General features: G+C 41.1%; 1 protein-coding gene across 4 annotated transcripts; it reads left to right on the forward strand.

Annotated features, from left to right (window-relative positions):
* The first annotated feature begins 432 nt into the window (after nucleotides 1–432).
* LOC131696452 (ran-binding protein 3-like) lies at nucleotides 433–11112 on the forward strand. Of its 4 annotated transcripts, none has more exons than XR_009319937.1 (18): nucleotides 502–591; nucleotides 4807–4862; nucleotides 5033–5069; nucleotides 5176–5262; nucleotides 5420–5491; nucleotides 5766–5831; nucleotides 6453–6545; nucleotides 7362–7483; nucleotides 7665–7781; nucleotides 7905–8008; nucleotides 8229–8304; nucleotides 8681–8780; nucleotides 8912–9039; nucleotides 9192–9312; nucleotides 9547–9689; nucleotides 9868–10054; nucleotides 10343–10443; nucleotides 10615–11112. XR_009319937.1 is itself a non-coding variant. In XM_059014896.1 (18 exons), the coding sequence occupies exons 1-17, from the start codon at nucleotides 564–566 to the stop codon at nucleotides 10384–10386; spliced, it is 1581 nt and encodes a 526-aa protein (XP_058870879.1). In that variant the 5' UTR covers nucleotides 502–563; the 3' UTR covers nucleotides 10387–10413; nucleotides 10615–11112. The 4 variants fall into 4 exon arrangements, 3 of the variants coding, with proteins under 3 accessions (XP_058870880.1, XP_058870879.1, XP_058870878.1); XM_059014896.1 differs by having other exon boundaries at nucleotides 10343–10413; XM_059014897.1 differs by having other exon boundaries at nucleotides 433–513; nucleotides 10343–11112.
* Nucleotides 11113–11390: the final 278 nt, after the last annotated feature.

Raw genomic sequence — 11390 nt, forward strand, 5'->3', positions numbered from 1 at the left:
TTCGTTAGCATTAGGGTTTGGATGACAGGCAACACAAGGATTTTAATTACAGGTACAGAAATACACTCCTAAAAGAGTATGCTGAACGAGGCGAGGCTTCCTGACAAAATCACCTTGCCTCTGTGAGGCGTTTGTGAAATTAAAAGCATGATAGTCCCGGTTGAAATTTATCAACCGGGTGCAAACGTAAAAACAAATTATAAAATAATTAGAAGTCAAATATCCAAAAAAAAAGCGAGAGACGAGGCTGGTGCGCTATGTACGCAGAACCCATTTAGAATGTAAATAATCAAAAATATAAGTTTGGATACCAGCGTCAAACTCAACTCTCACAAGCATGTTTACTGCCCTAACGACGCAGCAGTATTGATATTGATATTGATATTTGTGACACATGTTACGCAGGGTGTGTATACCGCCACAGCCAGTCCCTCTTGAAATAACACGCATGCGCGGCGCGGGGGGTTGTGGGGGGTGAGCGAGGAAGTAAAATGGCGGACCTGGCAAACGAAGGTAAGGACTCTCGGAGAAGTGACGAAAACAAAGCCAATTAATGGGGAGAAATGCATAACTTAACGTGTGATAACCGAGGTAGGGAGAGTGCGGCGCCCGGGGTTGGTGGGGAGGCGATTCCCAGGGCTAGAAAGAGCCAGAGCGGGCGATGGGAGGGAAGGATGCGGAGCCGAAGGTTCCCGGCCTTTCTAATCTCCTCCCGAAGAGGAGGAGGGGGGCCAAGCCGAGGCCCAGCCGAAAGGGAGCGGGACGAATTGGGTTCGTAAATCGAGCACATCAGCAGTGCCGCTGTGTGCGTTAACGAAAAGCGACGTACCTGGCTTGAAACATCTTCATGTTTTTGTTTTTTAGGGCTTGTGAGGTAAACCGCCCAGACACAGTACATGTTGAACGATTTACAATCGCACCGTGCCAGACAGCGAGGGCGAGGTGCCATGCATCATCACTGTCTGACTGCTACAATGCGCGTTGCGTTGGTGACACGCATTTTGAAATAACTATATACCGCTAATATTTCCATCAAACTGACGTTGACGTTTCGAGTCCAGATTCTCTAACCAGCCATCGTTAATAATAATAGAAACAGTGGCAGGCGCTGTGCCAGTCCACGGCAGTGACGCCTGATCTTTGCCTTGGCTTTATATTAAGCAGTGTTCTGTATTTTTAAATCGCCCCAATAATGTACCGGGTAGCATGTGGAAGTCGTTTACGTGTTTGTTCATTACTCCATACCTGTTTTACAAACTGTATATCATCCATAATAATTCAACTGATGTGGAAGATTGTCATAACTAGTTTATGAAACCAGTACATTGAGTTATAACTAAGGGCCATTCGGGTATTGTTATGTGGGGAGGTAACGCTTTGTTCTCGGTGCTACAGGTTTCCATTGTGGGGAAAGCGATTTGAATACCCATTTTTTTGCAGCCAGGTATATGCTGAATAGACCTGATTTGCTTACAGACAGTAAACAGATCTAAAGTGAATGTTGTAAATAAATAAAATTAGACAAACAACATTTTCATTATAAACCAAATATAAACCAGTTGCAAACACACTGCTTTTTTTTTGAGAGTGTAAGTTTAAAAGGCCAAGATGATTTTAGCAACAAAGGTCCTACATGGTCCAGTTTCCTTATTATTATTATTTTTTTAAGGCAGCTACATTTCATTTCAGAAATGGGAACAAACTGGACTGTTAGTCTTGTAAATGATGTCTGTTTAAGTGTGCAGAAAGTCAAATTGTGATGGAATAGAAAACATACACCAGGCAATTATATTTTAGTGTGAAGTGTAACATTATTTTGGGATTCTGTAACGTTTAAGTTGTGTTGGATTTTTAACTCTTCATCAGCAGGAATAATTGAGGTCACACAGAAGGCAGATAGAGGGGCAAATGCAGCCCACATACAGCAGTGTGGTTCACTTCTAATTTAAAGCCAAAAATAAATAAGTAAACAACACACAACTGTTTTATATTATTATTATTTAAACATTTCTTTATTGAAAGAAGTATTTTATTTATCTATTTTAAAAAATGCTACATACACATAACTACAAAATTAAATACAAACTACAAAAAAAATATGACATAGTACTTAAACTTTAACATGTACAAAAATCTAGTTTTAAAAACAAAAAAAAAAGCTGTTTGTCACATCACACTTATGCAGGCACATTTACGCTAAACTATATCGTCTCCCTCAGGCATGGGCTGAGTATTATCGGTAGCCTAGTGGAAGATATATTTTTTGCAACCTGCAAAATAAAATCATATTTTAGCAACAATACCTTTGGATGTAATAAGCAGGGTACTATAAAGAATGCAGAAATCAAATACACACTGGGGCGCTCATTCTAAGATAGGAAACTGAAATAAATCAATCTGTAGGGCTTAATCAATAAGTTTAGAGGCGCTGCGTCTTTTCTACATCTATCCAAGCGCCCCGCAACTCTCAGTACTCTGCTCTGCAAATAAACAGGAGTTGTGATTGTGGTATGTGAGGATTTTCCCTCGGAACCATGTGCACTTTGAAGAAGGATTGCTCCTGTAAGTTGGACAGGACATGTAAGGATATCCGGCGATCTTCAATGAGATATGTTCGTTTTAATCACACAGCTTTGCATTTGCAGCCCTTGCTGCTGACGAAGGGTTAATTGTAGTTTCATCACTCACCCATCAATCATTTGAGTCACTGTTGCTTCAGGCCTTTTTTTGCAAAACCAAAATTTACAAAACCTTTATTGAGGAAACCCTGTGTCGTCACTGGTTAAAATATAAGCTGTTTGTTCTAAAGAAATGAATGCTTAGAAGTTAGTCAGTGATTATCTTAACAAATATTCCAAGGCCGTTTTTAAAGTAGCAACTGTATTTGGCTGCAGTTCTAGTGCTGCTAAAAATAAACTGAAGCCAGCTAAAATTATCTTCTGTACTTCTGTGTTTATAAACACAAGTCAGTGATGCGGTTTTAGAGTCTAGCACCATCTATCTGTTCTAACCAGTACTTGCAATGGAATAATAGCTGTGACTTACAATGTAGTAAATTCTGTGAACTAAGTTTGTCACAACTTCAAACACTCAAAGATAAAACAGGGATGGAAATAATTGCTAGCAGTTTCACTCATTCCAGGTTTTACTACAAGCTTGATTAGCCACAGTGTCTAGGTAACAAGCTCAGGTGTGTCAACTCAGTGTTTTGAGACATTTTGTGTCCCCCTCGTTTGCAAGCATTAGTTTTGAGTGGGTTAAAATGAACACTGAGAGATTTAAAAACATCCAGTTTTGGTCTTGAAGTCTTTCCTTGCACATATAAGCTTTTCATTCTACTAAGTACAAAATTCATTCAGAACGCAAAGCACATTGAAGCCGCTCCACGTTGAGTCCTCCTGATCTGCAGAGCACATAGCACCCATTACAGAAACATGAGGCTAGAAGCATGGCATCCTCCACGTGTCAGCTGGATGACAGTCAAGAATAACAGCCGGGTAGCATGATGTAGAGCCTGTCTTTAACGACTAGGGCTGAGAGTGGGTGACAGTGTTGAATGTTCCCAAAACAGCTTGGAATTCCATCCCTGGTGGATAGCAGTCATTTTTGGAATTGGAAATCTTAGAACTTGGGATAGACCAAGACTATTAAATTTAAAAAAAAGTAGTCTACAGCCATGGCGGGCTGCAAGATCTTGAGTTGTAAACCCCAGTCAATGACTGTCTTTCTAACCTACTATGGAATGAAATTTAACTGGAGAATGAATCCGAGTTGCATGCTCTCATGTTACTGTAAGTCAGAGCAAGCAATGTCCACGTGGACACTGAAATCTAAGACAATGTCAACACGTCTTGTATTAGTAAGTTGAAGCACAGGCATGCTAAAAATAGAAGCAAAGAAAATCCTAGCAGTGCTTCTGTTGGAAGTTTACTGTATCCGTCTGTTAAGAGGGTCTTTCATTCCTCTCCCTTCAGCAGCAGCGGTGCCAGGTAGGATTTGGCTGAAGCAAGTGTTTGATTTGTAACTCCCTATTGGGTCAGTATGACTTGCAGCCAGTGGTAACCCAGGGTTAAATAATAAACAATAGTTCTTTTAAAGAGAAATAGACTTGCTTTTAAATATGATGCAGATATTTCATTATTTCAACTTCTACACACTACTCTAATAAAAAATAGTTCAATTAACAACTGAATAGAATGTGCGTCCTCACCGTATGTCCCTTTTTAAGACATATATTTATAATAATAAAATTAAAACTTTTTTAACAGAATTCATTTCGATCTGAAATATGTTTAATTAACATTACTGTTACCGTTTTATTTCAAAAGCATTTGCCATCTACCCAAAATCCAGTGCGTTGCCAAACAATGCTTTTCCGTCCTCCCTTTTCTGTACCCCCTGATTCTTTCATTATTTTTTTTTTTTAAAAGGTTCAGTTTTAAAACGGGGTAAATGAAAATAAATAATTAACTGATGTGAATCCAGCGGAGAGCTGAGGTTAGCTACCTACCGTACTAGCACTAATATAAGCACACAACTACATAATCAATGTTTTAATGCAAACTGTTAGACTTCAAACCAGGCTCTAATTTGATGCATCAGTTCACCAGCGCAGAGTATTTAAGGATGGATGATCAGTAATCGAGGCATCGATTTAATTGTTGCATCTCGAATTATAACCTTGTCCTGATTTAATTTCAGAGCTAACTGAATAAAAGCTTGCCCATACTGGATTTCAGAACGTTTGGAAACTGCAGCTGTGTCAGTCTACAAAAATGCAGAAGCTTCTTGTTTTGTGTTTTACAGAGAAACCTGCCATAGCTCCACCCGTGTTTGTGTTCCAGAAAGATAAAGCACAGAAGGTAGGAACCACTCCTGCAGATGATTTTATGTTTTGTATAGAGCAATAAGAATTGAAATGTAACCTCAAGCTTCTTTGTGGTTTAAATGACATACATTTAAGCTATATTGCTTCAATTACCATGACTTGGCACAGTTACTTTGACTGGAAAATGTACTTGTTTTGTTTCAGAGATCAGCTGAGGGTTCCAGCCCAGAAGGTGGAGAAGGTGATATGCAAGAATTATATTTGGAATTATTTTATTTTAGTTATACCTGTATTCATGGCATGTGTGTGCTGTTGTGGAGCCTAATTCAGAGTATTGTATGTTACAGATTCAGACAAGGATGATGGCAGTTACTGTCCCCCTGTGAAACGAGAGAGAGCGTCATCTCTAACGCAGTTTCCCCCCTCACATTCAGGTACAGATTCTGCTTACTTAAGAAGGAATGGGTTTGAGATTCAGGGATGGGAGATTCTGTGCCAGGTTTATCATGTGCTTTCATTTGTTGCTGCTTTTTTTTCTGAGTTCGTTGGGCTCATGTTGTTAAGTGTCCGTTGCTGTTTTGTTTTTTGCAGTATCAAAGAACAATGTGTTTATGCCCTCGAGTTTCTGCCAGTCCCCAACAGGAAACTCTGACTCGGAACCTGGTAAGATCACGTCATTTATCTGGGAACGCTCCATAACTGGAGTCGGTAACTTGGTTAAAATTTAAAACCTGCTGTCTCAAAAAATATCCTTCTTGTTGTGAGTCGCCATTTATTGTCTCACAGTTTAGCTACTCACTTGGTACCTACCCCAGGCAAAGCAGGGGGTGATGGTTTCCATTTCAGATAATTTCTCCCGAGTCCTAAGCACTAAACATGGTAAAACTAATGATGGGGAGAGTTCATGTTCAAATTTGAGTTTTTGTTGTGTTTGTAGAGGAGAAGACTGTTGGGTTTCGTCTGAAACCGCCTACCTTGATCCATGGCCAGGCACCAAGTACAGGTTGGTACTGCAAACTGGTATTGCATTGAGATTGAGCTGGTAACTGTTAAAAGCACTGGTGGGATTCTGGGTATAGTGGGATACTCTTATCTAATTTGCTGTGCTTCTAGTATCCTTTTACAAGTGGTGGTGGTTTATTTGCTGTAGTGTTGGACAACAGATTGAACTTTGGATGTCCTGATGGGCACCTGACATCATAAAAAGTGGGGCAGGGCATATGTTTTGGAGATTTAATGCACACTACAGTGTGAATCACAACCTGCCAAACCTGTTAACATGAAAGAAACCCCTGCCAACTGGTAACTTCGTTCTGATCACACCAGAACTTTGCAATGCAACGTACTGACGGAGCAGCACAGCTGTGAGATGGATATGGGTGGGCTTTCACTGCGTACCAAATCGAAAAGGAAGCTGAAGAAATATACACATGGTGTCCAGCGAAGCATCCTTGGACTAAGCGCTGAAAATTCCAATTGACCTACAATACTCTTGTTTTAAAGCAGTCCCCTGCATTTCGTGTTAACAGGTTTCCACTGTATTTTGTGCCACGCTGGTAACTGCTCAGTCAGCCAGGCAGGCTTGTTGCTTCAGAACCAGGCTGTTATACAGATTGTCTTCCAGGTGTCCCAAACCAGAAGCCTAAGGAGCAGCATCGCAGTGTCCTTCGCCCAGCACTCTTGCAGGCCCCACAGCCCAAGGCTTTCTCACATTCTAGTAAGTAAAACACTTTTCTGTTCATTGAGTTGGTTTCCACTAACTTAATAAACAGGGGGTAAAAACGCTCTGGTGTAGTCAGCTGCAGGCCTGCCAGTTGTTGTCATGTCTTGTGAAACTGAACTACCTGCCTTCCTGCATGTTGTTGGCTGAGTAAGTAACACGCATGTCAGTAGACTAGAGAGGTGTCACAGAAGTTCATAATTTGCATGGGAATAAAACTGCATGCAAATCGCAGGTTTTTAGCTGGAACCAGTTTTAGCTAAATAATTTGAGTCTTATACTAATTGTATCCCAGGATTCCAGTGCTTGGTTGAACTGTGATAGCTTCTGAATTTTTAAATTTAGTTACTCTGCTGATAAATGGCAAAGACTGATGCTTTTAACATTTTCCATAAAATCAAAATGTATGCAAATTGGTTTGTAGTAATGGAAAATTATCCTGTTCACTTATTTTAAACTGTGTAATACTGATGTCATAATACTGTGATTGGATGAGGCGTAAAACCAAGGTCCTATTGTAAGTGACTCTGCAGCAGAAGCAACAGCAGTTGTTGATGATGCATAGTTCACCCATTAGTCTCTGTAAGTCGCTTTGGATAAAATTCAATTACAGTTACAATTCTGTTTATATTTTATTTTAAGTGGATTTGGTTAGTTCATGTTGGCATGCGAGTAGCCTAAACAAATACCAGGACATAAGTAAGAGTTATCATAGGCCATCAGGGTTGATTTGCTTAGGCATGTGAGTATCCATTTTATACTGTGAGTTTGGAATTTGATCTGATTTACATGTTTTTTTGTTTCATCTTGTAGGTTCCAGCAGTGGAACCAATGGTGTAAAAAAGCCCCCAGATTCCTCATCTGAAGGTTTGTCTGCATCCCAGAATAACACTGAGGCCTCAGAAAGTGCAACAAAGGAGGCATCAGGAACCGCAGTAAGTACTGTGAATATACAATGGGGTAGAAACTGCAGGGAAGCCCTGGTTTTTATAAACCACCTCTTAACCAATTTTATTTTAAAATCCAAGACTCTGCCAAGCAGGCACCCATATATTTTTACTGTTAAGTTGCATTAGACAGGGCAGCAAACCAAAATCACCCCTTCCTTTTTCCTAGGAGAACGAAAAGGATGCGGCTGGCATGAGCAGCACCAACGAGGATCAGGTAGAGGAGAAGCAGCAGCCAGCTGAATCGGACTTTGTGTTTGGGCAGAATGTGGAAGAACGAGCAAAGGTTTTGCTTTTTAAAAATTAAACGGCAAAAATAAAATTGCGTTTTTGGTTAAGTAAAATACAGTATGTTAACGGCTTAGTCTGACACAAAAATACCGTTTTGATTTGATTTGTTTTTTGTTAGGTTGAAAGCGGAGCTCCCTCTGTAAATACAGGTGGTGGTTCCTCTGGTTCTAAAACAGCGTCAGGAGCAACAAACTACTTCCTGCATTACAGCAGCACCTCCAGGTCAGTCCCTAGAGTATACACCTCACCCGGTCTCTGACATTGCTATTATAATGCTATTTTATTCAATTACAGTTACAATTCTGCTGCAATAATTGCAATTCTACTAAAAAGTTACATAAACGACTACACACATTGATGTATTTTTGAAATTCCTGCTCTATACTTGTGTTAAATAACAATACAGGCGATTTTTATTTAAACTGTCCATTTGCTCTTCCAGCTCGCTGGGTCCTGCAAACAACAAAGACACAGAAGCAAAGTTTGTTTTTGGACAGAACATGTACGAGAGAGTATTGGTGAGTGCTGGATGGCATTTTACACACGCGTTGTAACCTGTGTTAATGGCTAGATGAGAGGTGAGACCTACAGCTGTGGCCGTAAGCTTAGCATCACCCTAAAGCTGAACGAAGCCTGCTGAACAATGCTACGTTGACATATTGAATTACACCCCGCTTTGTAGTTTTCTAAAAACCTGGTAAATTAAAAAGTGTGACATTTCAAAATCTAACATTAAATACTGTACTACTATTATGGCTTCCGGTAGATTTCTGCAATTATAACTTTGTAGTTTCTTTGATTACATGATGTTAAATAAAATATCTAAATGATGTTCATTTTTAGTATGTCTCAACCCTTACAATTCAAGGAAATGTGCATTGATTGTTTGTACAGAGTCCCCCGAAGAGTAGTGACTCGGTTACGGAGGGTAGCAAGGAGAGTGCTGCTGGATCGACCTCGGAGCCTTCCTCACTGGACGCCACTCCAGAGAAGCGTATGTATCCACAGGCTCTGTCAAATCTTTTTGGGGATAGGATCTATTTTTTTTCTTTATACTCTCTTGGCAAAAAACACGAGTGGCTTTGCACTTATGTCCTTTTTTTTTTTATTTTTTTTTTTTTACAGCTAGCAGTGCTGTGATCGAGTCTTTGGAAGAGTCGGCAGCAGCTTACACCAAGGCGACAGCAAAGAAGTGTTTGTTGGAGAAGGTCGAGGTTATAACAGGAGAGGAGGCGGAGAGCAACGTGCTGCAGGTACACACGCAGACTTTATTGAGAGATTTCAAAGCTGAGGCAAGCCTGTGGGTTAATCGGGTCTCATTTGGTTGCCACGTACCCAACGCTGTGTATAATAATCATCCCAATCTTGATTTTGCTTTTTGTTATGTGATATTTTCACAATGTAGATCCAATGCAAGCTGTTTGTTTTTGACAAGATCACCCAGACCTGGGTGGAAAGAGGCAGAGGGCTGCTGAGATTAAATGATATGGCATCTACAGAGGATGGGACTTTACAATCAAGATTGGGTATGGAATAGGATTTCAGTACCTAATATCAATATATAGGGGGTATACATTTGTGCCCTACACCTTCAACATTGTAAGGCTGGAGTCTTTGTCGAATACTTTAAATTCCTATTTTCATGATGTATACAGAACATTTATCAAAGCTGGTGTTTCTTCCTGGTGAGGGTCAGGGGGAAAAGGTACAAGTCCTTAAAAACTGAAAGCCTTGAGCTGTTTGTTTTGGTTTTATTGTAGTTATGCGGACACAGGGCAGCCTGAGACTAATTCTCAACACCAAGCTTTGGTCTCAGATGCAGATCGACAAAGCCAGTGAAAAGAGCATTCGAATCACAGCCATGGACACAGAGGACCAGGGGGTGAAGGTCTTTCTGATATCGGTAAGTCTGTTTGGAAACAGGATATTGGCTGTATGCTTAAAATAAGTCGCAGTGTTGTGGCACATCGTTATCCTCACACCTCGTATTCAGACTGCTTTGCAGAGGTGACACAAAAAGCTTGCATCTTCTTACCCGTCCCCTGGGTTTAACACTCGCCTGCGTGTCTCCACCCACACAGGCAAGCTCGAACGACACGGGCCAGCTGTATGCAGCCCTGCACCACCGAATCCAGGCGCTGAGGAGCCGGGCGGAGCAGGAGCAGGAAACCAAGAGCATTCCGGCTGAGCCCGAAGTGCCCCAGTCTAACGAGGAGGACAGCGACGAGGATGAGATCCTCGCCCCGGCGGGCTCCGCCACAGCCAGCGGTGAGTCGCTGCTTCTGCTTTCTCCTGCAGCCCACGCACATCCCCTAGGCCAGGGGGTGGTTTTCGTTCCAACCATTGATTTCCGCTGAAAACCTGCAGGATCGTGGCTGTCCAGGAACAGGGTTGGCCAGCCCTGCCCTAGGCAGTGGTGGGCAGTTGAATGTAAATTGTGTTGCACCGGCCGCGTAGCGAAATAGATGGCGTCTGAAATATGCTGTGTTCCTATTTCTCTGTGTGTAAGTGGCAGAGCAGGGCTGATCATCTTCCTTCATCTTCTTTCCTCTGCAGGTTCTACAGATCCAGGAGAATCCCAGGCTACCGGAAGCACATAGCGCCCCCTTCACCAGTCTGCTTGCAAGGTGGCTGCTGCTGTGGCATCTTCCTTGCAGGCACCTCATTTTTTTATTTTATTCTTTTTTTGGAGGGGGAGGGGGGATAATTTAGAAGTCCAGCTCCAGGACAGACCCAGCACAGATGGTTATCATTCAATCTGTGCAACTCAGTTCTCTACATTAAAGAATCTGGAGTAGGTTACTTTTTTTTTTTTTTTTTCCCCACAGCAAAACTACGAAGACTTTACGGCTTTGGTTTGGGACTTGGAAGCTCATCATATTGATGAGTGAGAGAGGCGACGCGGTTTCCTCCTCTCCAGTAGACATGGCACATTTAAGACTACAGTTTTACAACGGGACCTTTATATTCAGTGCAAACCTCTGGGATTTCCAAGAGGGCTTTTAAGTTTTTCTAGGAATCTAGTCTCCTGACTAGCAGCTTGTACACACAATTGGGACTCTCTCTTTTTGTTTTTCTTTGTTACTCCTTTGTTAAAGGTTCTAATATTCCGTCCCATTGTCTGCGGAATCAGTCTCTCCACTGAACTGCATACAGACACACACTAGCCACCGCTGTCTGTCTGTCAGACAGTTCAGTTGGCAGCAGTAGAAATATACCCTGTCTTATGTCCTGTTACATACAAGTGTGCTCTGCTCTGATGGGTCTACCACAGAGGTTTAGCATAAGTGACTCCAGAAAAAAAAAAAAAAAAAACGTTTACAAAAGCTCAAGAGACTGGTATCCAATAGCTGAGTTTTTGATTGTGTGTGTGTGTGTGTGTGTTTTTTAAGAAACAAATTCTTGAAACTAAAGCATTCTACAACGTACAATTCTGTTTCCATTTGTTTTGGGGGTTTGTATTGTGCTGAAATATTTTTTTTTATTCATTTTTTTTTTTTTTTTGTTCATTTCTTTGGATAATAAACTCTGGAATGATAAGAGTTTTTGAAAGAGAAAAAAAAAGTTTTTTTTGTACACTTCTATTGTAATTGTATTTGCTTTC

Source organism: Acipenser ruthenus, chromosome 49 (genome assembly GCF_902713425.1).
Source record: "Acipenser ruthenus chromosome 49, fAciRut3.2 maternal haplotype, whole genome shotgun sequence".
Taxonomy (NCBI): Eukaryota; Metazoa; Chordata; class Actinopteri; order Acipenseriformes; family Acipenseridae; genus Acipenser; species Acipenser ruthenus.